The following is a 27,212-nucleotide window of genomic DNA, read 5'->3' on the forward strand; positions in this document are numbered from 1 at the left end:
GTGTCCGCAGTAGTAGCCAGGCGGTGGAGCTTTGGCGAGGCGTCCAGGGGTCGTAGCTAGGCTATGCCCAGGCTCTGGGGCATGCGCATCAGCGGGCTGACGACGGACGAAGGTATGGCTTTGGTTTCCTATAGTAAATAGGGAGTATACTATAGTTTAATTAAGGATTTTGGAGCCTAGTAGGTGATGTTTGACATGTTAGGTAATGCATGTGTTATTTATGTTGTAGTGATGCATGATAGGCTTGGACCTAGAGGGGAAGCTTTTAGGATCTGCCTTAGAAAGGTATAGAAGTATTATTCGAGATATCCAGATTGAGTATGCATGTATTATGTGTTTGCATGGATTATGTGATTGCATGTTTTATATGCCTTTACAGCATGTCATGACTGTATGTTGTATACATGAGCATATTGAGCTTTTACCTTAGAGGTATCCTGTAGTAGGGCCCTACGAGTTTGTAGATGGTTGGATACGTAAGTCTTGTGTCAGGTCACCTTTATGGTTGGACACATGTACTAGTATCAGGTCACCATTATCCACTGGATATATGAGCCACCTCCTGATGCGACGGCGCAGCGTGCTATATACCCTGGGCCCGGTCCATGAGCTTGTTTCTTGACCTGAGAGTCTTGGTACTCAGTTCATTTGCATTCATGCACATATAATAGTGTATACTCATACTCTCATACTGAGCATGTTAGGCTCACTTCCGGTTATTTTCTGTTGGCTGGATGCCCTATTCCATGGGGCAGTTGCAGGTAGTTCTCCCGGGGACAGGGAGGTTAGGTGGTGACTAAGGCTGGATAGCAGGGTTGACCACTAGGTTTTGCCTACCTGATATTATATTATTTTAAGATTCCGCAGTTACTCTGATTAAGATTATTTTATTAATTAATTGCATGCTTAAGTTCTGATTAGTAGGTGATCACTGCGCGGGTCACTACAGTGAGTCTCTGGATTCATCATGACCACGAAATGGTAATCCTTGACACACAAGAAATCGTATGCAATCAATTGAAGCGGTCAAACGGACACGATAATCGGCAGCTACCTGACTAGACTCCTTTACCAAACAAGTTTCAATGTGTTGTTTTTTATTCATTAAGTCATAAGCTGCCATCATACTCCTATTGTGAACGCTGCCCTGATTTCCAACATGTTCGTGGAATTTTTCTATATTTCTCCAATTTGTAAATCCCTCAAAAACAAAAGTATCACCACCACTTTGATCTTTACGATCATCTTTGAATAAATAACAATAAAGACAGAAGGCCGCATCTTTTGCAATGCTATACTCTAGCCAATTAGGATGATAACTGAACCATATAGCTTGAAATCTTCGTTTCTCCTTCCCACAAGTACGCCAAGGAAATTTATGATTCATAGGCTGAAATGGACCATTTTGTAAATAATAACATCGAACAATCTCTCTTTCATTCACATTATACTCTAGGATGTTCTTTATTAGTCCAGGATCTCTAGGATACTCATGTGATTCAGCAGTAGCAGGAAAAGGTGGTTGTAGAGGGGGAGATGCCCGATTTGAAGTAGGTTCATCTCGCATCTTCTTAAAATACTTCAACATTGTTATTTCACCTGATTTATCATTAACAAATTTAACATTTCATTTTAAAAGCATAATAATCGATTCCCCAAAACATCAAGAATTTCCAATCATAAGTCAAAACCGTCCACTATAAGGCTACAACTAAAAGCATAAATAGAATATTGCCACTGTCCACTGATGACTAATCCACCGCCCACTATCTCCACAAAACAAGAAGAAAAACAGTTTTATATTTATTTAATTATATTTTTAATTCTTGATGGATGGTGCGAACAAAATGAACAATTATAATAATGAAATCAAACGGCAATCACCAACAAGAAATAGTTCAAGAATGGAGATTAGTAAACAGATAAACTTAAATATGAAATTTACTTACTGAAATCAGGAGTTCAAGGAAAGACTCGAGAAATGAGATCGGTCGATTGGGGGTTCTCTATTCACGATTTCACGCCTTTCTTCTTTGTTCACACGTTTAGTATGTACACGCTGTCTAAAAATTGAAATTTATATTTTAGGGTAAAGATTCAAATAAGACAACTGAGCCAGCTAAGGGCTAAGCCCAACGCCCCACTCCATGTTTAGTTAAAACTTAAAACTTTGCCCATACATTATAAATAGACCACATATATAGAACTAGTTATTTTTAAAAAAAAAATCAAGAGGGTGGTCACATAATTTAAACATTTATTTAAAAGATATATTACATATATAGTACTAATTTTTTTTTAAAATTTGAGGGGGGACGGTCGCACTCCCTCGGGACCATCTAGCTACGCCACTGTCAGTATGAGTACTACCTCAAAGAACATCTAAAGGTGGAGATTTATGATACATATGATGTCAACTAATTTTTTTTCATTGGACCCCACATATATTCTTTACCTTAAGGGTACGTACCCTAATAGAAAATCTGACAACCCATGATTTGTCACGTCAACCCTATAATATTAATTATGCATATGTGTTGAGATGTAGACCATCAAATCAATGATTTGAGTATTACACATATGGTATGATCTCATTAACCATTGATAAATTTACAAACTTAGATGCACTATTAGGGCAGTGCCTGTACATATAAGGTAGGTAAAAAATTTTCTCATTCAAAGGGCACAGATCATTGCCTAGTGTAGCTTACCTAACTAGTATATATATATATATATATATATATAGAATTATGTTCGACTGCACCCCTTGGGTGCAGGGAAACTTCGACGTGTGCAATTGTTTTTTAAAATGTCACGTAGAGGTGTCAAAACGGGTCGGCGGGGCGGGCCGGCCCACAACCCGTCGCAACCCACCATTAGGCGGGCGGGCGGGGCGGGGCGGGCCGGCCCACTTTTTAGGCGGGTTGAGAAAACATCAACCCAACCCGCCTATTTTAGGTGGCGGGGCGGGCCAACCCGGCGGGCTCACGTGTAAATTGGCGGGTTTTTGCGGGCCAACCCGCAACCCACCACAACCCACCGTTATGCGGGGCGGGGCGGGGCGGCCCATATTTTAGGCGGGTTGGGAAATTGCCAACCCAACCCATCGATTTTGTATGGTGGGACGGGCCTAGCCCATTTTGACACCTTTAATGTCACGTGGGCTCTTTTTTTGCACGCCCCTAAAGGGCTTCTTCTTCTCAGATCTCCAATTAACATCGTGATCCCTTTTTTTTTCTCACGTCTACAAATGACTCCCCGCTGCCGCCCATCTCCGCCGTGGAACGAGCACATCTCCGTCGTCGCTAAGGTGCTTCTTCCTCTCAGATCCCCAATTATTTTTGTTTTTCCAGATCTAGCAGAGTGTAGTGCTCCTCCGCCCCCTTGTGCATGCATTTCCGTTTCGGCGATGGTGGAGATTGCGAGTGACGCTGGCGGCGTTTCAGGATGGAGGTGGTGGTCGAGCTTCACCTCGCTCGGTGACCGGGACTGTGATGGTGAAGGGTGAGTCGGGCTTTGGCATATCTAGATTGGGTTGTGTCGGCGAGAGCTTGAGAGGTTTAGCCCATGGCGGGGCAGGTTCCGCAGCGGCTGGGATGACGGCCGGGCTGGCCTGGTGTCGTGATGGAGAAGTTTGTGTTGGAGGACGGGCGTGGCTCATGATGTTTTGGAGGGCGGCGGCGGCGGCGGCGGCGGCATGGCGTGAACAACGGCGGGGAGGAAAGGGGTGGTGATGTGAAGGGAAAGGGGAAAACGTGATTGGGGGATTATTGATGGGTGAGAGAGAGAAATGGGTATTTCAAATAAAAAGAACAAAAAAATTAAAAAAAAATAAAAGACAGCTGGCGCCCCATTTTCCCTTGCACTTTTGGGTGCAGGGAAACAGAACTATATATATATATATATATATATATATATATATATATATATAAATAGTTTTGATATTGAAAATTCTTAATTAAAGGAATTTTTTAAAAAAATTTTATTATGCTTTTATTTTTTTTATGGATTATGACAAATAAATGATAATTTTTTAAAGATTTATTTTTATTATTTGTTTATATTTGATAAAAAAATCAATAGATATTTAGGCCCCGTTTGGATTTGGTAGATATTTTTTAAAAAAAAGCACTTTTTTAAGCTATAATTTTTGGCTTTTGAAAAAGCTCTAATTTTGACTTAAAAAAGTGCTTATTTAAGCACTTTTCTGGTCAACCAAACACTTTATTAAATAAAAAGTAATTAAAAAAGTGTTTTTTTGGCCTGGTTTTTGAAACCAAATGGGGCCTTAGTTAGTGTTTTGTAGAATTTTTAAGAAGCACTTTTCAACTTTTTCTTAACAAAATTTTGAAAAATTAATAAGAAAAAGCTGAAAAATGATTTCTATAAGCTCTACAATATAGTACCTTATTGAAGTGCAAAATCTCATGTTATTTTTTTAAAAATAATTTATGAATGGTTTACTTTTACTGTCAATCTTTTAAGCTGTTTCGTTAATGAAATGAATACTAAATTTTAGAATTAAAAGAACATATTAATTTCAAATGCATTGCAAAATTTTAAACTACATAATTTATAGCTATATAATATAATAGAATAGAATAATTATTGTTTTTGGTTAGACGACATATCAATTACAATATAACATTTTTTGGGTAACAAAAATGAGAAAACAAACAAAGATAAATAGAATTAATTAACTCAGAGTTAGACTGGAGATATATATAAATATCTTAGAGATAACAATAATAAAATACTAATACTAATGTATACAACAAATGGTAATTTATTATTTACGGATGTGTAACGAAAAATCAAGACAACAAAAATTTTGAAATATTTGATTCATTTATAAATGACAATTATAATAGAAATTTATCCAAGATCCTACTATGAACAAACTGAATACAGAAGATAATTTTAATATTATTGAATATATTTAACAAGAAAACATGATTTAAGAGAGTTAGTTTGCCTCAAGATATTCATGATCACATTATTCGGAAAAATTGATAAAAAATATTATGGAAAAAAAATTCTTTAAAAAATGGTGACCTATTATTTGGGGGATCCATTTATTATATAATTTAAATTCGACAAGGCTCATCGAAATCTCAGGTACGGCACTGCACACGCAATGCGTGTGTTGTGTAATTTTTTGTTTTTGAAAAAAGTTTTTTTCAAACTTATATAATATTTTTCAAGCTATATTACTGTGTGCTATGTAATGTTTGGTTTTTTTATAAAACTGCTTTCCAAACTTATATAATGATTTTCAATTTACATTAATTGGTGAAAAAATTCCGGGTTTTTAGTTTTTTCATATTTTTTTGTTGATATTTGTGTTGGTTTAGTTAATGTTGGAGGGCTGTAAAATTAAATTTAGATAGATATATATTACATGGGCGGACTAGATCAATTAATATATATGACACAAGTTCAACTAGCTAGCTGGTCAGATGCTCTGATCCCCCGTTATATCATATTAACTTCGATGACGAGATAAATTATGTCATATTAACTTAATTTTTTCCTTCGATGACGAGTAGCTCATGATCTGATATCAAGATCTTGAATATAAGACGAGGTCTCGAGTTCGAGATCTAATTATAACAATTTCTCCCCCTCTCAAATAATAATAATAATAATTTTTTCCTTTTGTTATGAATTATGGTAATTTCTTTAATTTTTAGCGCATTCAAATCAACGAATAAAGAAATAATAATAATAATGCAGAAAATATTTCAATCAAATCAATTAGGTTAGTCATGTTGATCATATATTTTAAATTCATATTGATTATTTGTCGTGAAATGTAATATAGCTTGTGCTAATTGGAAACGTGTCATTAGAAATAATTGCGTTATAATTTAGAAAACGAGGTTTTACCTAATTGCATTATAAACCATAGAATCTATCTATATTCCTTTTACGAGCTACATTTCAATAGTATAGTTTTAAAATTTAATGGTGTTTTTCATATTCCTTTACCAATTTACCTTATTAAATCCATATCATCAACTATTTGTACAATTATTTTATTCTATAAAATATTCATTAAATAAATGCAAAATGAGAAATTGCATTACAAAATTACTTTTCAAACACTTTTCTGTGTGAAACACAAACCTAAATGACTTGGACAAAGGGAGTATATAAAAACAAAAGAACCTAAACATGTGTGTTTATTAATTGTACTACAAAACAATCCAAAAGGCTGACTAACTATTTATCTTTTTTTAATATTAATTTTAAAAATATACTCCCTCCTAAACAAAATATTAAATATCTTGAAAATATCATATTATTTACGAGATGTGATATGTGAATCACATGTGTTAACAATAGTTGTTATCGATAATAAACAAAACTTTGTCCTGAATTCATTATCAAAATATGAAAGTATTAGAGAAATGTCTTTGATATCGATTTAGAATCGATAAATAACTCAAACAAATAATTATTAAGTAATGTAAGTTGCGGGAATATTATCATATTGTGATTGATTAATTAGTTGATATCCAAAAATAAATATTGTACGAAAAGTTTGAAATCCAGCTTTTGCCCCTTGAACGAAGGGACAGACACCATACGCGTGGGGTCATGGGCATGGCCCCAAGATTTGGAGACATCAAGCATATATGAGCCATGGCCAAATATGGATTTCAAATCTACCAGTGCCTTAATTTATGTAAAGCCAATGGCGATTATGATTGATAAATTAATCCATACAACATAGGTGTCATTTCAAATCCTTTACCAAATTAGATCACTTTTTCAAATCAAAATACTTCCATTTAAATGTAAGGTTACATTTGAATTGATATCTATATCTATATATATATATATATATAAACATAAAAGTATACTAAAAAAAGAAAAATGAACTTTTTCCGCCTGAAGTTTCATTCCAAAAATAGTAAATGCATAAAAAAATACAAATAAAGATAATATTGAATTTAAATTCACAGATAAAGATAGATTCAAAAAAAACCATTATATTATGAGTAAGGATAGAAATTTTTATCTAAATATTTTAAAACACATGTAAAAATAAGATTAAATTTATAAAAATTTAAAATAATTTTTTTATGATGAAAAAATAATTTTTATTTAAAATATATATAAAAATATGGGTTGAATTTAAACAAAAATTAAAATAATATTCTCATGATGAAAAAATTATAGTGGTGATTGTTCTGCATATATACATATACGTGTCACATATTTAAAAAATGATATTATGCATAATAGACTTATTGAATCTAAAAATTTTAAAATATAGATAAAAATCTATATCTACATATCTATATCAATAAGTCTATTATGCATAATATCATTTTTTAAATATGTGATATATATATATATATAAAACAAAAAGTTTAATAAATAGAAATAAAACAATTTTTCTCGCCCAAAAGACATTTCCAAAAATACTAAAGATATCATAAAATTAAAAAATACAAATAATATATTATTTAATTCAAAATTATAGATAGAGATAATATTGAACATTCAAAAAATAAGATGATATTATAAACGATAAAATATTTGATCTAAAATTTAAAATATGGATAAAAATAATATTTAATTTTTCTCTTTTATCTTTGGTTGTTTTGCCTAATACAACAAAATTTGTAGATCAAATTTTACAAGACAAAAAATAAATACAAGAGTTTAATATATCAAAATATCTTGATAAATTAAATACAAAATATCGCGATAAAATATCAAAATATCAAGAAATTATTGTTATAGATATCATTGTACATGATATTTGTTATACTTTTAGCATTTTTATATATAAAAACATAAAACTCAGCTACAAATAGTTAAACTAAAGTTTTGAAAATATAAATAAAAAATATAATTGAATTAAAAACAAAAATCAAAATAATATTTTTAAACATTTATTTATATTTTTACTTTTTTATAAAAATAAGATAGAGTTTTTTTTAAAAAAATATTTTTCATTATGAAACATAATTTAATTTTAAGGTGTTTTGTTTCATATATATATATAACAGTAAATAAATATTTTAAAAAGTAATAATATTATTAGTGATATGCTATTTAATTCAAAAATTTTAAATATACATAAAAATAAGATTTTAAAAATTTAAATAGTCTTTTTTCATCAAGTAAAATTTAACATTTACTTTTAATAGGATGATTGGTTTCACTATATGCATGTATAGATATACGCAACAAATATTCAAAAAATGATGATGTTACGAGCGATATATTATTTAATATAAAAATTTTAGAATGTAGATAAAATGCGATTGAAGTTAATATATATATATATATATATATATATGCAGAAAAATGTACTAAGAATAGAAACATGAAACTTTTTCGTTCAAAATTTTTTTCGGAAAATAATAAACAATTATCATTAAATTTAAAAATACAATAATATGCTACCGAATTTAAATTATAAATAGATATAACATTGAATATTCAACAAAAGATAACATTATTTTATCTAAAAATTATATAGATATATTTCAACCAAAAAATAATTTCTGAAAATAGTGAAGATATTATTATCATCAAATTTAAAAATTCAAATAAGATATTATTGAATTAAAAAATATAGAAAGAGATAACATAGGATATTCAAGAAAATATAATAATGATTTAAGTGATATAATTGTTGATCTAATTTTTTTTAAAATATAGATAAATATAAAATTTAATTTTTAATTTTTTTTTCATAATCATACTTATAGTTGTTTTTGTTTATTTAATTTTATATACTTTATATATTAATTTTTGTTAATATAAAGAACATTTTATACAAATTTTACAGAGTTTAATGTAACTTATCTTATTCAAATATTATGTATCTATATTTTATTTTTTCTATTTTTCTATTTCAAATTTAAAATTTTTAAAATTTAAAAAAAATTGTATTTTTTTTATATAGAATACAAATATTGCATGCATCAAATTTATAATTGTTCGATAAATAAATTACTTAGGAAATAATAAAATTTTGAATATACAAAGGTAATATGAAGAAGTAAGATATTAAAATAAGGCATTTCTAAAAAAAAATATGGGTGTAACAACTTTTTTTTTTTATAAAAACATCATGTCAAATAGCTTATCTCAATGACTCAACTATTTAAAACTATTTTCTAATAGTTTTTCAAATAAATTTATTAAAATTATAAACTCCGTCAAACACTTCTCCAACCATAATGAATTTAAATTGATTTCAATACTCTAATAATTTGAAATCCATTGTGATCATCTCAATTGTAGTGTAATAAGTATCAGATAAATTTTATTTTATTTTTAAAAAGTTATCTAAACAATGAAAACACATTTATATTGATAAATTTTAAATCATTTAATCTAATTCAACCTTAATTTATTTTTATTTTAATTATTTATTCAAACAATCATATTTATTAATTTTACCAAAAATTACATAAAAATAGCATTCTGTGCATCGCACAGGTGGAATACTAGTATACTAAAAAAAGAAAATTGAATTTTTCCCGCCTAAAGTTTCATTCCAAAAATAGTAAATGCATAAAAAAAATACAAATAAAGATAATATTGAATTTAAATTCACAGATAAAGATAGATTCAAAAAAAAGATTATATTATGATTAAGTAATATAAATTATTATCTAAATATTTTAAAACACAAGTAAAAATACGATTAAATTTGTAAAAATTTAAAATAATTTTTTTATGATGAAAAAATAATTTTTATTTAAAAAATATATAAAAATATGGGTTGAATTTAAACAAAAATTAAAATAATATTTTCATGATAAAAAATTTTAGTTTTTGGTTCACATATTTAAAAAATTATATTATGCATAATAGACTTATTGAATCTAAAAATTTTAAAATATAGATAAAAATATATATCTACATATATATATATAAACAAAAAGTCTCATAAATAGAAATAAAACAACGTTTTTCGCTCAAAAGACATTTTCAAAAATAGTAAAGATATCATAAAATTAAAAAATACAAATAATATATTATTTAATTCAAAATTATAGATAGAAATAATATTGAATATTCAAAAATTAAGATGATATTATAAACGATAAAGTATTTGATCTAAAATTTTAAAATATAAATAAAAAATACTATTTAATTTTTGCTTTTATCTTTGGTTGTTTTTCCTAATACAACAAAATTTGTAAATCAAATTTTACAAGCCAAAAAATAAATATAAGAGTTTAATATATCAAAATATCATGATAAATTAAATACAAAATAAATACTAAGAATAGAAACTTGAAAATTTTTCGTTCAAAAATGTTTTCGAAAAATAATAAACAATAACCATTAAATTTAAAATTATAATAATATGCGATCGAATTTAAATTATAAATAGATATAACATTGAATATTCAACAAAAGATAACATTATTTTATCTAAAAAATTATATATATATATATATATATATATTTCAACCGAAAAATAATTTCTGAAAATAGTGAAGATATTATTATCATCAAATTTAAAAATTCAAATAAGATATTATTGAATTCAAAAATATAGATAGAGATAACATAGGATATTCAAGAAAATATAATATATGATTAAAGTGATATAATTGTTGATCTAAAATTTTTTAAAATATAGATAAATATAAATTTTAATTTTAAATTTTTTTTCATTATCATACTTATAGTTGTTTTTGTTTATTTAATTTTATATACTTTATATATTAATTTTTGTTAATATAAAGAATATTTTATACTAATTTTACAAAATTTAATCTAACTTATATTATCCAAATATTATGTATCTATATTTTATTTTATTTATTTTTATATTTTTATATTTTTTTTCTATTTTTCTATTTCAAATTTAAAATTTTTAAAAGTTAAAAAATTTCTATTTTGTTTTTGTATAGAATACGAATATTGCATGCATCAAATTTATAATTGTTCGATAAATAAATGACTTAGAAAATAATAAAATTTTAAATATACAAAGGTAATATGAAGAAGTAAGATATTAAAATAAGACATTTATAAAAAAAATAGGGGTGTAACAACTTTTTTTTAAATAAAAACATCTTAAAGGATGACAAATAGTTTATCTCAATGACTCAACTGTTTAAAACTGTTTTCTAATAGTTTTTCAAATAAATTTATATATTAAACTTATAAACTCTATCAAACACCCCTCCAACCATAATGAATTTAAATTGATTCTAATACTCTAATTATTTGAAATCTGTTGTGATCAACTCAATTGTAGTGTAATAAATATCAAGATAAATTTTATTTTATTTTTAAAAAAGTTATCTAAACAATGAAGACACATTTATATTGATAAATTTTAAATCATTTAATCCAATTCAACCTTAATTTATTTGTATTTTAATTATTTATTCAAACAATCATATTTATTAATTTTGCCAAAAATTACATAAAAATAACACTCTGTGCATTGCACAGGTGGAATACTAGTATTTCATAAAAAAACATTGTTGTTAGGGTAGGACAGTCTGAAATCACTAAGAAATCAAAAATAACCTTTTGACCTTATGAGTTAGTGTTATCTCTTAGTGTTGTCAAAACTTCAAGACGCACTACGCAGCGGAATAATAAAAGTAAAAGTAAATAACACGAAGATAATTATGCACGCGCAAGCAACATGACGAAATAATCACTATAAAAACAAATCAGTTTACAAAATCAACTAGTGATTGTTTATGAAAAACTATTTTTCTCAACAAATTTGTGAAGAGAATCTCCATATTCACTTATTTTTTGAGGTTGCAAACAATACCTAAATATCTAATCAATCGAAAGGTTAAGTTTTAATTAATATTCGTGTTAATTTGTTCATAGTTAAACTTAACATTTCATTCTGACACACAAATTTTCTAAGTTCAATTTTTTGTTTGAGTTTTTAAGTTTTAGTGGTGTATATTTTAAGCATCGTTTGGTGTGAAGGATATCACATTGATTTATTAATCATCCTTGTTTTGTCCAATGCTTGGCTCAAGTTCTTCCAATGATTAGTGTCATGCACCATTATCTAATCCAAGTTATATTGATTTAAAATACTTATATTATTAATCCATTATTTTTCAATTCATGTGCCTTATTCGTCTAAAAAATTGAACTTAAGCATATAACACTGTATATTCTTAATCAACATGCAGGAAGCAATTATGAAATCAATCAAGATTAATCTATTTTGCATTACGGTCTTCGTGATGATGATCAACTGTGCACAATCGATGATGACTTTGATTGTGTTGAAAGACGGACGCGGAAATTTCATGACAATTGCTGAAGCCGTTGCCGCAGCTCCGAACAACAGTTCCCAAAGGACTGTCATCGAAATAAAAAAAAATGTGTTTATTACAAAAACATCATTGTTGCCAAAGAAAAAACTAATTTATGTTTCGTAGGTGATGGAATGAACGTCACCAAAATATCAGGTCATAAAAACGCTAACATGAGCTTGCGAACTTGGCAGACAGCAACTGTCCGTAAGTTTCCCCCTTTTTAATTATTTTTTTTTTGTTTTCAACTATATATTGTATAAACTTAATAATTCGGTTAATTTTGGTTGTTTCAGAAATCAGAGCAGCTGGATTCATTGAAAAATATATAAACTTGGAAAACACAACGGGTCCAGAAATGCAACAATTTGTTGCTCTGAGCAGCCACGACCACCTCTTAGCCTTCTACAAGTGTCGATCGGTTCCAGGGGTATCAAATTCAAGACACGTTGAATCCTCAGATCTGTTGGGCTTTGGCCCAACTTGTTTTTTTACCCAACCCACTACCCATCTAATATATATTACCCACTTTCCCTAATTAGATTAGAGGGCCGCCAGTGAGAGAAAAGGGAGGAATTTGAGTGCACCTCCTTTTTCTTCTGGGCGTGAGGGTAAGGCCGAGAGATTGAGCGAGAGAGTGAGGCGGCCGAGAGATTGGGTGAGAGCAAGATAGAGTGAAGGCTTCTTTGTGAGCTTCCTCCTTGTGACTGAGTGTCTTCTCCCCTTCCTTGCTTTGTGTGTGTTGCTTCCCTCTCTTTCGTTCGTGGTTGGAAGAAAATTCCTACTGTGTGTAGGTGTGTGTAGGAGCGTGAGTTTGGGTTGGGAAGAGCCTTTGTGGTCTTCGCCGTGGATTGCCGGTGGTTTGGAGAGTCGTAGCGTCTGAGCCCCGGAATCCCTTCTGTTACTCACGTTTTATTTTTGGTTTGACTTCCCTGTTGTGTTGTGAGTTTTTGCAGATGAAACGCGTACAAGAACGGCGGCGGATCGGTCGACGATTTCCCAACAGTGGTATCAGAGCAAGGTGGAGATCCGTCGCCGAAAGCTAGTTGGAGATCCGTCGCCGCGAGACAGGTTGGCTGTCAGAGAAGTCTCCGAAGCCGCTGGACGCCGCCGGCGAAGCCGCTTGTCACCGCTGCCGCTGATGATGTCGACGCCGCCGCTGGAAGCTAGGTGCTGTCCACCGTGCCGTCGTCACTGGTTTGTTGGAATAGAAACTCTTGCGATGAGTTTCGCTCTGGTATGTTGGCTGGACCTCTTTTACTGCTTTAGTAGCGTAACCGCGTGGTGCGGATGCTATGTGCATGTGGTGTTGTTAGAAGTCTAGGTTTTGTGTGCATGTGTTGCTGATTGAAGCCTAGGACTTATGTGCATTTGTTGCTGATAGAAGTCTAGGATTTATTTGCCTGTTGGATACTGTGTGTTTCCATGCTTGGTTACTGTCATGTTTCCATGTTTTTCGCGTTTCTTTGTGATTCGCCCGTGTCTTTGTGACCATGTGCATGTTTTCTGTGTAAAAATGTGTTAGCTTTGTGCTTGTGTCTCTTTGTGAGACCCGTGTCTTTGTGACTATATGCTTTTTTCTTTGTGAAATTTGCTAGATTGTTTTTTCTATTTTTCTGTGTGAAAAATAGTTTTGTAGGAATATTTTTCAGAACTTGACTGGGCTCCAAGCGAGGTGGAGCATTTTCTTGGTTAGAGTAATGTTTCAGAAAATGTTGAAAAGTTTTTTAAACTTTGATTTTTTGACAGATGTGTTCTGTTTTTGGAAATAGTGTTGTAGCTTACTTTGTGTTTGCTGCATATTGGTTTAAAAGACTAAATTTGTGTTTTGTTGTGGGGCGATGATGATGACTATAGGTGACTCTCTTAACTAGTGAACCGGTGTTGGGCCAAAAGGTGGAGATTGTTGGGCTTTGACCCAACTTGTTTCTTTTCCCAGCCCACTACCCTTCTAATATATATTACCCACTTTCCCTAATCAGATTAGAGGGCCGCCAGTGAGAGAAATGGGAGGAATTTGAGTGCACCTCCTTTTCCTTCTGGGCGTGAGGGTGAGGCCGAGAGATTGAGAGAGAGAGTGAGGCGGCCGAGAGATTGGGTGAGAGCAAGATAGAGTGAAGGATTCTTTGTGAGCTTCCTCCTTGTGACTGAGTGTCTTCTCCCCTTCCTTGCATTGTGCATGTTGCTGCCCTCTCTCTCGTTCGTGGTTGGCCGAAAATTCCTACTGTGTGTAGGTGTGTGTAGGAGCGTGAGTTTGGGTTGGGAAGAGCCTTTGTGGTCTTCGCCGTGGATTGCCGGCGGTTTGGAGAGTCGTAGCGTCTGAGCCCCGAAATCCCTTGTGTTACTCACGTTTTATTTTTGGTTTGGTTTCCTTGTGTTGTTGTGAGTTTTTGCAGGTGAAACGCATACAAGAACGGCGGTGGATCGGTCGACGATTTCCCAACAAGATCAATACCCAGTTCTACAGGGAGTGGAAAGTTTATGGTACCGTCGACTTTATATTCGGCAACGCAAAAGTTTTCTTCCAAAACTGTCGCATCTACACACGCAAGGCATTACCGTGGCAATCAAACACCATCACCGCACAAGGCAGAGATGCGGCAAATGAGGATACATGCACTGTTATGCAGAATTGCAATTTTTCAGGGACAAATGATTTTTACGTGAAGACATATTTAGGCCGACCATGGAAAAAGAATTCCAGAACGGTGATCATGCAAAGTATTCTGGGAAAACTGATCGATCCAAAGGGATGGCTGGAGTGGTCAGGAGTTAGAAGATTTGACAATGTGTATGATGCGGAATTCGATAACCATGGACCTGCAGGTGATGCTGCTGCAACTAAGAACCAGAGAGCTAACTGGTCGCATATTATCTACGGCAGCGCTGAGGCTGTCAAGTTTACGGCCAGGAACTTCATTGATAGTAAAAATTGGATTAAATCCACTGGAATTCCATATTACCTTGACTTGTTCTAACTTTTTTTAATTAATTTGTTTCCTTCCTGATATATATATATATATATATATATATATATATATATATATATATATTCGATTTGTGATACGTAATGTGCAGTATGCTATGTTCATCTCAATATTATTTCCTACATGCAACTACGTACGACATTGATTTGTTTTGGTCAAAAAATTATATTTATATTTAAAGATGAATTATGACTGATGAACTTAATTAATCTGATATAAGTCATCATTTTGTGTGAACAACACCTCTAAGATAATACAATATTGGTATTGGGTATATCTACAAAAGAAAATAATAAAGTTGGTATATATAGTTAATTTTAATTAGAATCAAAGATATTTCATAAAAAAGAATTACCATATCTTGAATCTTGCACAAATTAATGATATCGGCCCCAAATGAATGACATCAATCCCTTTGATTTTATAAAGATGCACTATAATATAACATCTTTGTAATATTAATTAATTCCACCAGATTTGGTGTTTTAAATGCTCTCTTACATGTATAAAAGAAAAGAACATGCATAGACTAAATATATACATACAAGCATAGATGAAAAAAATGTCTCATCATTCGGTCACACAAGTCTTCTTAATCCTCTTTTTCTTCTTCTTCTTCACACAACTTATGTGCATGTCAATTAGCAATAAAAATCTTTCTTTGATACAGCAAGTGTGCCAAAAAACACATAATCTTAACGTGTGTATTTCTTCCTTAAAATCCGATCCTCGTGGTCTCAATGCCGGCGCTTGAAAGATCTTGTTGGTATTATGATGAACATTACATTAGTCAAGGCAATAAAAATATCAGAATTTATCGTCAAATTGAACAAAACCGCTTCTGATCCAATTATCAGATCAAACTTTGACGGATGTAGTGTGTTTTATGGGATATCTATAGAAGGTTTCCAAAAAGCAATAAATACTTTTGAGTTGAGTTCTTATGAAGAATCATATGATTTTCTTGGTTTTGGTCAAATGGCACCGAGAAATTGTGAGAAACTTTTTTCCGAGCCACCAATAACACCAATGATACGCAAGTCTCCATTGACAGCCACCAATGCCTACATGCTTTCTTTGATTACAATTGCAGAAGACATTCTATCGATTTTCATGAAGCATAAGTCTGTAGTAACCCGTATCCGGAATTAATGATTAATGAATAATTAATCATGTGATCATGTTTTGATTTATTAATACATGATTAAGTAAGTTTCTTTTGAATTAACGGACTTCAAAAATTGATTCAGAATGATCGAAAGTGGCCCGAAGGGTGACCAAGAACGGAAGCAACGTTCATGAACGGAAGCAACGTTCTGGCAGTGATGTCATCCGTGACGTCAAAAATATTACGTCATTGCTTACACACTTGATGGGACATCGGAAGCAACGATGGGGATTGGAATCAACGTTCGTCAAGCAGAACGGACGCAACGTTGAGGAACGGACGTTCCGTTCCGTGTCTATAAATATAGGGTCCGAGAGCTCATTTCTCACACCTCTTTCCTCTCTTCTCTCTCGATTCCTTAGACTTCTAACTCAGATCTAGGGAGATCTAGGCATCCTATGTGGAATCCGAAAGTGGCATAGCGATCCAGACGTCGTAGCGGAGCAGCCGGAGCTGTGGCCTAATTTCGAGGCAATTGTCATCAGCAGGCAGACGACGGACGCAAGTATAGCTATGGTCTCCTTAAATTATTTAAGAGTATGCAATAGCTTAGTTAAGGCTTTTAGAGCTTAATTAATGATGCATGAGTATTTGCATTGTAGAGCTGATGTAGGCTTGGAACCTAGAGTGGGACTGCTAGGACTGCCTGTAAAAAGGTACGTAAGTACTGACTGAGATAGCCAGCGGGTTTTGCATGCTTATTTGTTGCATTTGTGTGTCATATTATTATGCAGCATGTGCATATCATATTGTGTCTGTCCATCTTTTGAGATGAGCCATATAGGGCCGCTCAGCCCTGTTTGGACGATTGATGTATAGTGCCCAGTGACCGACGGGTTATGGGTTACTAGCATCTGGGTGACACGGTCCACATCCTGTAGGAATGAGCAGTGTACGCAGGATTTGCTCCCCGGGTTGTACCACTCATGTCCTAGGTTCCATTACTGAGCAGTTGTATACAGTTATCCCAGATATGGATACCCTGTCATTTGCATGCATCATATTTGTATGTTTTACCCGTGCTTTTGTATTGAGATTAGTGCTCACGTCCAGTCTTTTCTGTGTATCTGGACACCCTATTCGACGGGGCAGGTGTAGGTGCAGGTTTGAGCACCAGGAGCTTGGAGTAGCCAGTGACCAGTGAAGACAGCAGGATTAGCTGTAGGTTTTTGCCCTTTAGGCTTATTTATTCGATTGGGTTGTATAATCGAATTTTATTAACCGGTTGTATTCTGCCGGTCTGTTTTTATTTAAGTCTTCCGCAGCGATTTATTTAATGCATGCTTAATTATGCTCTTAACTCTGATTAGGTAATGGATCCGGGTAGGGTCGCTACAAGTCACTATGACTTTATTTAATTATTTGATCGATCTTAATGTTATTTTAAGTTTTGAACTTTTACGATTTCAGTTTGCAACTCCTGTATTTTTTTAATCTTATTTTTAAGTTTTGATCGATCTTTAACGTTGTTTTAAGTTTTGGAAGTTTTGATTATTTTCTTTACGACTTTTTTTTTAAAACTCCTCGTGATCTTAATCGGAATATGAAAAACAGCGTCCTTGATACTATAAACATGATAAATTATGGAAGAAATTAGAAATGCGAGATTTTTGGTGATTAATTCGCATAATAATCAAGAAATATAAGACTAAATTTAATGTATAACACACAATATATTGTAGTATTAAGTGAGATTTTAACATCTATACTATCTATATATACTATTCTATAATTAATTACTATTTTATAAAGGTTGAGTGTCTTCTAATAACTGTTTTTTGGTGTATCATGATACATAAAATATCATATATTATATCACATACTCAACTGTGTGTGTTTTAGCACTAAAATTAATTTAAAATTTTATTTTACCATTCGATGGTTGAAAATCGATAGCTATTATTAAGATTATATCTTGAGAAACATATTGCCGATAATTTAAGTGTGTTGAACCCATACATGGGTCTGAAAAGCGTTGACTTGAGCATCCGGATATTTTCGCTAGAAAACCTCAGCATCTTTGGCATTCCGTTCATGACGCAGTTGACGATCTACTATTTTTCTTGGCTTCACATAAATGACGTCTGCAATCTTGAACCAGAGACTTATGCATCCCTCAACTTTACTTGCTTCAAATTAAATGACGTTATTTTGGCTACGTCACACTCATAATTTACTTCGGAATGCACTCTTAATTTCTAACATTTTCAATTAAAAGGAACCAATATTTTATAACTAAAGGAGGTATATAAATTTTAATTTTATCAAGATTTTAAAGGAAAAATTGGCAAAGGAGATTATTTTTTGCACTATTTCACTAACAACATCTCCAACTTTCCTCTATAATAGAGGATTTATCCAAAATAGAAGAGGGAACATGCCTTCAATACATTTTGGAGCTTGTTACATTGATCCACCAAATAACACTAAACCTCCATATTTGAAGTATCGCTGTAGCTATACAGAACCAAATTAGAGGACAAAATTTTGGAAAATGTTTTCCTCGAAATTCTTTTATAAATATTTTTATTGTTTGGTCCGTTTCATATTGTTTTTATTTAAAATTTTAAATTAATTTTAGTGCTAAATTTGTTCATCTCTTTTCAATTCATTTGAAGTGTTTTACTTTTTTTCATTTAAATGTATACTATTTACAATAAACAGCAAATGGAAATAATGAACAAGGTGCTGACCAAAAAAATACATAACACAGTTTATTACAAATACTTGTTTTCGACTTAATTTAACTTGATAATATATTTGGAATGAAAAAAATATAAAAATTTAGTATTTGATAACATTTAGAGTGTCACGCCCCGAAACCGGGCCTCGTTGACATCGGCGTTGTTTAACAATTTAACATTAAAACAACAAGCCTCATAGTACAAGTCTTGCCAAAAACCAGTCTATTTCATAAACCATAACTTTTTTTACAGAGAAAAAACACAAGTGCAACAATACGAAAGCGAAACTAAAATTTAAAGTAAAAATATTTCTTCAACTTGAACTGATCCATCCTCACCAACCTCAGAACTTATTCTGTTCTTCGTCATCTAACTCATCTTTATTCTTATCTGGGGAGCAAAGTAAGGGAGTGAGTGTTTTGGGAAACACTCAGCAAGTGGGGGTCGATCGAGCACGATAAACACCAAAATATATTTAAATGTACTCATGTATATTTCATAATCTCGAAACAAAATAAGCATGCTGAATTCGAACAAATACGAAGCATATATTGCACTGTTAATTATCTCATTTTTCGTGGTTCTACTGATCAGTCCCCTATATGTTACTCCTCTAAGGGGCGAGGCCAAAGGAACGGTTATTATAACCCACCGCATCAGGGCCATATCAAATCAAATCAAATCATCGAAAATTCCTTAACCATTTCTAAATCGACTCTTAACAGTGCATCTCAAATATTTTCAATTAATTCTAACATGCTTCAAATAATATCACGAATAGCCAACAAATAATATATATCAAAGTGAAACGAATATTATCATGCCGATCGAATTTTCAAAAGTATAAGTATTTATGTTATAAAACTTAACTCACACGCAAAAATAAATATAAGTGTAGAAACTTATATCACACAAAATAAAGGTAGAAGCCCACTTACACGAAAAATCTTGTTGAATCGATAACTGATATAAAATTTTTCTAAAAGCTTCATCTACTCTTTGCCAAGCCCAACTCTTTGATGCCACAAGAACTTAACTCTTAGAAAAAATATGCATGTCTTCCATATAATTTATCTCTCTTTCTTTTTATGAATATTATGGATTGAAATGAGAATGTGACTAGTGTAGTATATTTATACTAAAATTTCAAGCAACTCAAAGGGTCACATTAAATGTAAGGAATTGAATTTGGTTTAGTGGGTAGTAAATTGAGAGGGGAAACATGGGTTAGTGGGTAGGAATTTGATAAGTCATGGTGGTTTATGACAAATAGTAAGTATGGTATAATGGTTAATTTAAAGACTAGTCAATAATTTTTAACATGACAAATAAATTATCTATATTGACAATTTGGACACAAAAATGGATTTTATGAACTTTATAATGGATAAAGATATATATTTGAACGTGTGTTTTCATGGTTGACAATTTTAAAAAACAATCAATTGAGGCATTAAGCCTAATTAATAAAATAATTAGATATAATGTCACTCTTAAAATTTTAAACATTAATAATTCCACCTCAACATGACAATTAAGATAAATCATTATTTTGAAAATAATACTAGTCAATAAAAATAATAAGTTTTCTTTACATGTAAAATAATAAGTATAATATGAGAACCGAGATTTAGCCAAAACAATTGAAATTAGAAATCTTAGTTTTTATTTCACTAGTAGGTACAAAAATATATTTAAATATATTTTCTTTATTATACCATGAATTTGGTTACGGGTATCACATAGAGGATATTAGTTGGAATTTTTTTTGTTTTGAAAATAAAGATGATTATTTGAACGATAGGGAATGAAAAATATAAGAGATGAGTTGATGATATATAGTTGGAGATGATTAATTTAACCTAACATGACATGCAATATTATTGGATGATTAATTTAACCTAACATACACGGAACCCAAAAGGCTCCATTTATTGTAGTTTGTCTATTCAACAATAATAGCGCAAAGCCATATAGTTGGTAGGCGGGGTCCTAGCTCTTTTACAAACAAATAACACTTGGGAGAATAAAATGCAAAAATCAAACAAAAAACGACGTTTCTTGTTTTTAAGAATTATATATACATACCCTTTTTTATATTTTTAAAGAAGAAATAATTGTTTACGTATTTGTCATTTGTGTATCCAAAATGCCAAGACCGACCAATATTTTACTAATTTAACATATTGCGTACTTGCCAATTAAAATGATATTTAGGCCGGTTCTACTTGAAAAAGAATTCATTTGGATGGGAATTTATATGGACAAGGACGTGAAAAGGAAAGGGGGAAAAAAAAGACAATTTGCATAATAGAAGTAATTCTTGACACGAAAGATAAATTATTTATCCGCAAGTGCAAAACTTGGCTTTGTTAGCTGAAATTCAATTTTGACAACTCATGTTTCCTTTTTTTTTTTTTGAGGGCTCCAGCTATAATTTTATCGATTGTAATATGTATATCTTAATTTAATTTTTAATAAAAAATTTATTTTATTTGTAAATTAATTTAGTAAAGTAATTAATTAAAAATACTCTCAAATCATGTTTTTTTTTATTTTCTCTCAAACTTATCTCAACAATATATCATAACTTATTATTATTGGTTTTTTTTAAACTAATTAACTTATTATTACTGTTCTTCATATATATCTACTTTATAAAAATTTTATATTACTAAATTTTTTTATTTTAATAAAAACTTTTGAATATTTAATTTATGATATCAATCTTGAAAATATATAAAAACATAATATATGTTTTTTAAAAAATATTTTATGTATGCGTGTAAAAAATGTTTAGTGTGTAAAAAATGTTTAGTTTATTCGAAAGTATTAATAAGTTAAACGTGTAAATCATGGGATTCACGATTGGTTATATTCTTAAAATTTGGAAATAAGGGTTGCGTTTCTCCTAATTTTTATTATCACTAAAATCGCAGATACGGTAAGTTCAGAAAATAAAAAACAAAAAAAAAAAAAAAACTTGTTCATTTTTTTCTTTTGGCCTACAAACTTTTAATTTTCGTTATTTTGGTCCAGCGGATGACGTGACACGAAAAAATGTAAACGTGTCACCGAAAAATGCTTTGTGACAGGAAAATGATGACATGTTAATCTGTCAAATCATGCATTAAACCAAAACAAATGAAAATTTAAATTTAGTGTATCAAAACAAACTTAAAAAGTTAATGGAACAAAATCAAAAAATTGATAAGTTAATTGACAAAAAAACAATATTTCCAAAAAAAAAATGTATAAATAAATCCATATAAACTACAAATATTCCATTTTATTTCGTAGCCTGGAAATTAAAAATAAATGCAAAAATTATAGTTAAGTATGATTAATTACAAGAGATGGAGAAATTACAGAACAATCCAAAAATTAATGAAAATTCGATGAGGTTCCAATGTGGTAGCTAATTAGCTAAGCTTAATAATCGTATAAAACCAAGCGCTTGGAACAGAGAGTACAAGAGTACTTGCGTTTGAATCTGAAGCAAATCGGGATCAGAAAGCATAGGCGGAATTGGCTTCCGACGTCGATGGCATGCACCTTTCCGCCGCAGTATGGGCACGATCCCGCCGCCTGCTGCCGCCCCACCTCCGTCTCCTCCTCGTCGCAGCCAAGAAAACACATGCTATATATTTTGAGAGGTTTCGATTTTGGTGTTTGGATAAGGATATTATAATATATATATATATATAAAAAGGAGGAAGCTGAGGAAAAACCAAATTATGCGCCTTTATGGGCTTATTTTAGTGGGGGCTGTGGCTAACGTGCGCGTGAGGTGCTGCTTAAATAAACGAAGGGCAACATGTGACCGTCCATGTCATCACTGTCTCCCACGGGGGCCCCTTTTCCCGTCGTCTTCGGTGACAAATTGGTGTATATGTTACACCAATCGTTGATTGACACGTATGAGAATTTACATATTTAAAAAACTGTCACCCCAATTGAAACGTAACAAGTAAAATTAATTATCAATATAACAGGAAATATTACAGGAAATGTCACAGATGAATTTTTCCCCTGTCATGTGTACACATGCACCTGCTCAATGGACAGACTCGTCGGTAGTCTCCCATATTTTAAATTTATTAATTCCGATGTGTGTGTGTGTTTTTTTACTAGCATATATTTGGGGATGTCAATTTTTCCGCTGATGAGACGAGTTCGGGGATACGAGTTTGGGGGATGTGTTCGAATGTACGGATTTTTAAAAACCTTTTAATGAAATCGGGGGTGGGTGCGTACGCTAATTAAGCAGCAACAACAACAATAAAATATAGATAGTTATATATATAGAAATGATACCCTGCACCCTAGGTGTGCAGGGTAACATGAGTACCGCATACGTGGCGGTCCATGATTGGTCAGCCAGTTTTTGTAAAAAACAATTGTGTGGTTGTGGGCGCGCCACGTAGGCAGGTGCCCACAGGTGTGCAGGGTAAGGGTGTGCAGGGTATCATTACTCGTTATATATATATATATATATATATATATATATATATATATATATATATATATATAAGAGAATCGGAGTAACTAATTTTAAGATTATGATCTAATTTTTTTGGATTCGATTATATGAAGCATGTCGAAGCGTAGGAGCCAAACTTCAAGCTTTTTAAGCTTAAGCGCGATTACTGCGAGCTTAAGCGTAAAAAAAACTTTTTAATTTAAACTATAATTTTAGTCATCTCAAACAAATCAAGTGTAATGCATTAATTCTTTGTGAGATTCTAATTCAATTTATTTCATCATTCATTTCATATCTCCGTCTCATTGTCATCCCCACATGCATATGTATTAGGTACGTTTTGAACAATGCATTTAGTCTAGTCACATTGGTTAAACCTTGTATGATTGACACACTTGGAAAAATATTAGAAGAATCAAATTATTATTGCTCACATAATCAAGCAACTCAGATACTTTTGAAGAGCCTGATAACTATTTATTTATTTTTGTGTGACTATGAAATCCGAAGCTAATAGTTTTCGGCCAGGTAAATCTCTAGGCTAACAAGCAGTTTCCAAAACACGTTAACGAAATAAGCAGGTCAATATAGAACCAACTATATGGTCTTGTTTGGGGTTGGATTAAATTTTAAACAAAACCATATCTAATTAGTTTTGCAAAATTTCAAACCAAATCGAATCATGAAATATATAACCAAACCATGCATGAATTTCAGTCTGGTTCGGATTGCTTTAGTTGAATTATTATTTATAAGTTTTGAATTTAGTAGGGAATGAGATCTTGTAATCTATACCTATACCAATAATAAAAGTGTGAACCAAAGTCAAAGTTTTTCATTGTGTATTTTCAACTTTGTCCTTGGTTAGTACACACTTGATAAATTCTTTGAGGATACTTTTGTAAAATCAATTATTATGATAAAGTCAAAATTGACAATGTGTGCATATTAGATAAAGTTTCAGTTTTCAAAAAGATTGAAATACCAAAATACTTTAGTTTTTATTTTCTTGTAGATAAAGTGAACATATTTTTTCCACAAAAATTTTAATTAAATTAAATACTTATCCAGTTTCTTAAAAGATTGAAACACCAAAATACTTTAGTTTTTATTTGTTTGTAGATGGAATGACATATTTTTTCAACAAAAAATCTTATGTATTTTAATTTGCGTAAGGACCTATTGAACTAAATAATTATATATATATATAAATTAAATTACACATCGGTGTTGAAATAAATCAATTCATGTGGAGTCAAGTTTTAATCCAAAATAATAAAATAAGAACAAACCAACACACAAATATCATATATGTAAAAGTTGAAATTTAAAAAAGTAACTATTTTCCTCCTCAAAAAATCTAAAAACTATAACAATTATTTTATAAGATGATTTTACAATCAACGAAAGAATATTTTTACAAGAGTTGGAGATGAATATCTTCAATTGTTTTAGCAAAACTATAAGATTGATATTATTTAAATATTATTGAAGTCTGTAAATATATCTATGTTAATCAATATACTACATATTAGTTAATAAATAAATAAAAAAAGTCTAGAAAAATTATGGATGGCACGTCTGACATTAAATTAAAGATCCTGTAATAATTACATTGATGAAAATTTTCAATCAGATGAATGAATAAAGAAAAATATGCAACAAAACGGTTGAGATAAAATATGGAATGTTAATATTTGTAATTAAAGACATTCAAAATTCAATCAAAAATTTCAGCAATGAGAGCATTGTAAGCAAAAAGAGATCAGTAGATTTCGAAAAACGAGAAATCAAAAGATAAGAGGATGTTAAATAAATACATTGATCGTTAACGATACTGACATACAAGTAATGGAAGACGATAACATACCAGAATGCAGATGAGAATGATGAAATTATTGTTATTCTTTGCAAGTAAATATTTTTAGTATTAAAATTTGACTGTCTGATTAAATAATAACGATAGAAAAATGCAAATGATTGATGAAGATAGTATCACAAAAAATTGTTATTAAAGATGATTATAATAATGATTCTTTCATGGAGAATAAAAACACATGATATTAAAAATCGTTAAAGAGGGAAAAATCCCAAATATAAATTAAAAAAAATTTATTTGACGCAATAATTTAAATTAAGGTTTAGAATGCATTATCTATACCAAATTTTTTTTTCATAAATCAATAGTGATCAACATATAACATAAAAAATTACAAAATCATATTTAATATAATTTAATTTGATTAACATATCTCACTTATTAACAAATAAAAAATAAATCATACATACATGAGATAGAAAATAAGACGAATTCATGGTACGAAGCATGTCATAATTTCTCTAGATTAATAAAAAAATAGAAAAATCGATCGAGCTGTAATAATTACATAGGCTTCAATATCAATATTGTGTTAATGTAAAACTACAATAAACTTAACACTTATATTTATAAACTTACATGAATTATTGATAATGTTTTATTCTAAATTGTTAATGTGGATGTAAAATAGTCATGACCGTAAATAATACAAACATTGAAACTGCAAGTGTTACATTGTCGAAAATGTTACAAATATTTTTATTAGTTTCAATGTCGAAGATTATATTGATTACATCACTAAGACATGTAATATGTTTTTTTTTCCAAAAAGTATATATTATTACCATAAAAATCATTTATTAACTGCGTGTTAATATCTTATCATCTCAATTAATTTATTTAATAACGTTTATCGACAACAAAAGATGTTCCCACGTGCATCGCACATGACTTTTACTATTTTTATAAAAGTAGCAAAATTCGCCCTTGATAGATGTTGAATGAACATTTTATTTGATAATAGACTGGAATGATAAGAAGTAAATTATCATAAACTAATGAGTAACACTCCTGTGAGACGGTCTCATCCGTGATACGGGTCAACCCTATCCATATTTATAATAATAAGTAATATTTTTGACATAAAATATAATATTTTTAATGGATAACCCATTTAAGTGATGAAACTTAAAATTTGTAATTATTTATATGTTAAAAGTTGTGTTTTAAAATTAAAGTTTCATTAAAATTATGAAGTTGTATTATTTTAGTGTTATGTGTTTATATTTAAATGTTTTACAAAAAATGTTGTATTTTACGGTTTGCGCAGGTTTGGTAAAAATAAAATTACTCAAGTTATATAGGTCATATTGGAGTAATCTTAGATCCTGTAGAATCACAAAAAAGGCATCTTCAACTTTGGAGAAGACAAGAAATTCCAAAAACCTCATTAAGATGATCAAAATGATCAAACATCAAAATGGAGACAAATTTACTTTTACTATGACCAGCTTAGAGTAAAAATATCATAAATAATTCACTCTTTATCCAAAAAAAAGGTGAATCATATATCCAAACATATATACACAAAATTTCCTACGTGTTCTATGTTGAATGGAAAGGCTGAATCTGTGATTTAAGGCATCAAACATGTCAATTAAATTTGGGTCAAGATATTGACATTCAAGGAGACAAGCAACCACCAACTTTACTATTTCACATTTAATGAGTCTTGGACTCTTGCTCTCATTTGGCCTATAAATAGATGTGTTGTATAAACT

At 30.7% G+C, this 27,212-nt stretch overlaps 2 protein-coding genes across 2 annotated transcripts; both read right to left on the reverse strand.

Annotated features, from left to right (window-relative positions):
* Positions 1–943: 943 nt before the first annotated feature.
* On the reverse strand, positions 944–1,567 carry LOC140889639 (uncharacterized). Its single transcript, XM_073297358.1, has one exon. The coding sequence runs from the start codon at positions 1,565–1,567 to the stop codon at positions 944–946; it is 624 nt and encodes a 207-aa protein (XP_073153459.1).
* A 20,798-nt stretch (positions 1,568–22,365) lies between these two features.
* LOC140893411 (uncharacterized) lies at positions 22,366–22,869 on the reverse strand. The gene has a single exon (XM_073302483.1). It carries the CDS (start codon positions 22,766–22,768, stop codon positions 22,562–22,564), a length of 207 nt encoding a protein of 68 aa, XP_073158584.1. The 5' UTR covers positions 22,769–22,869; the 3' UTR covers positions 22,366–22,561.
* Between the last annotated feature and the right edge of the window lie 4,343 nt (positions 22,870–27,212).

This window comes from Henckelia pumila, chromosome 3 (genome assembly GCF_033568475.1).
Source record: "Henckelia pumila isolate YLH828 chromosome 3, ASM3356847v2, whole genome shotgun sequence".
Taxonomy (NCBI): domain Eukaryota; kingdom Viridiplantae; phylum Streptophyta; class Magnoliopsida; order Lamiales; family Gesneriaceae; genus Henckelia; species Henckelia pumila.

Bases quoted from the DNA above. Each gene is read 5' to 3' on its own strand.
- LOC140889639 (XM_073297358.1), bottom strand. From the start codon at position 1,567: ATGCGAGATGAACCTACTTCAAATCGGGCATCTCCCCCTCTACAACCA.
- LOC140893411 (XM_073302483.1), bottom strand. From the start codon at position 22,768: ATGTGTTTTCTTGGCTGCGACGAGGAGGAGACGGAGGTGGGGCGGCAG.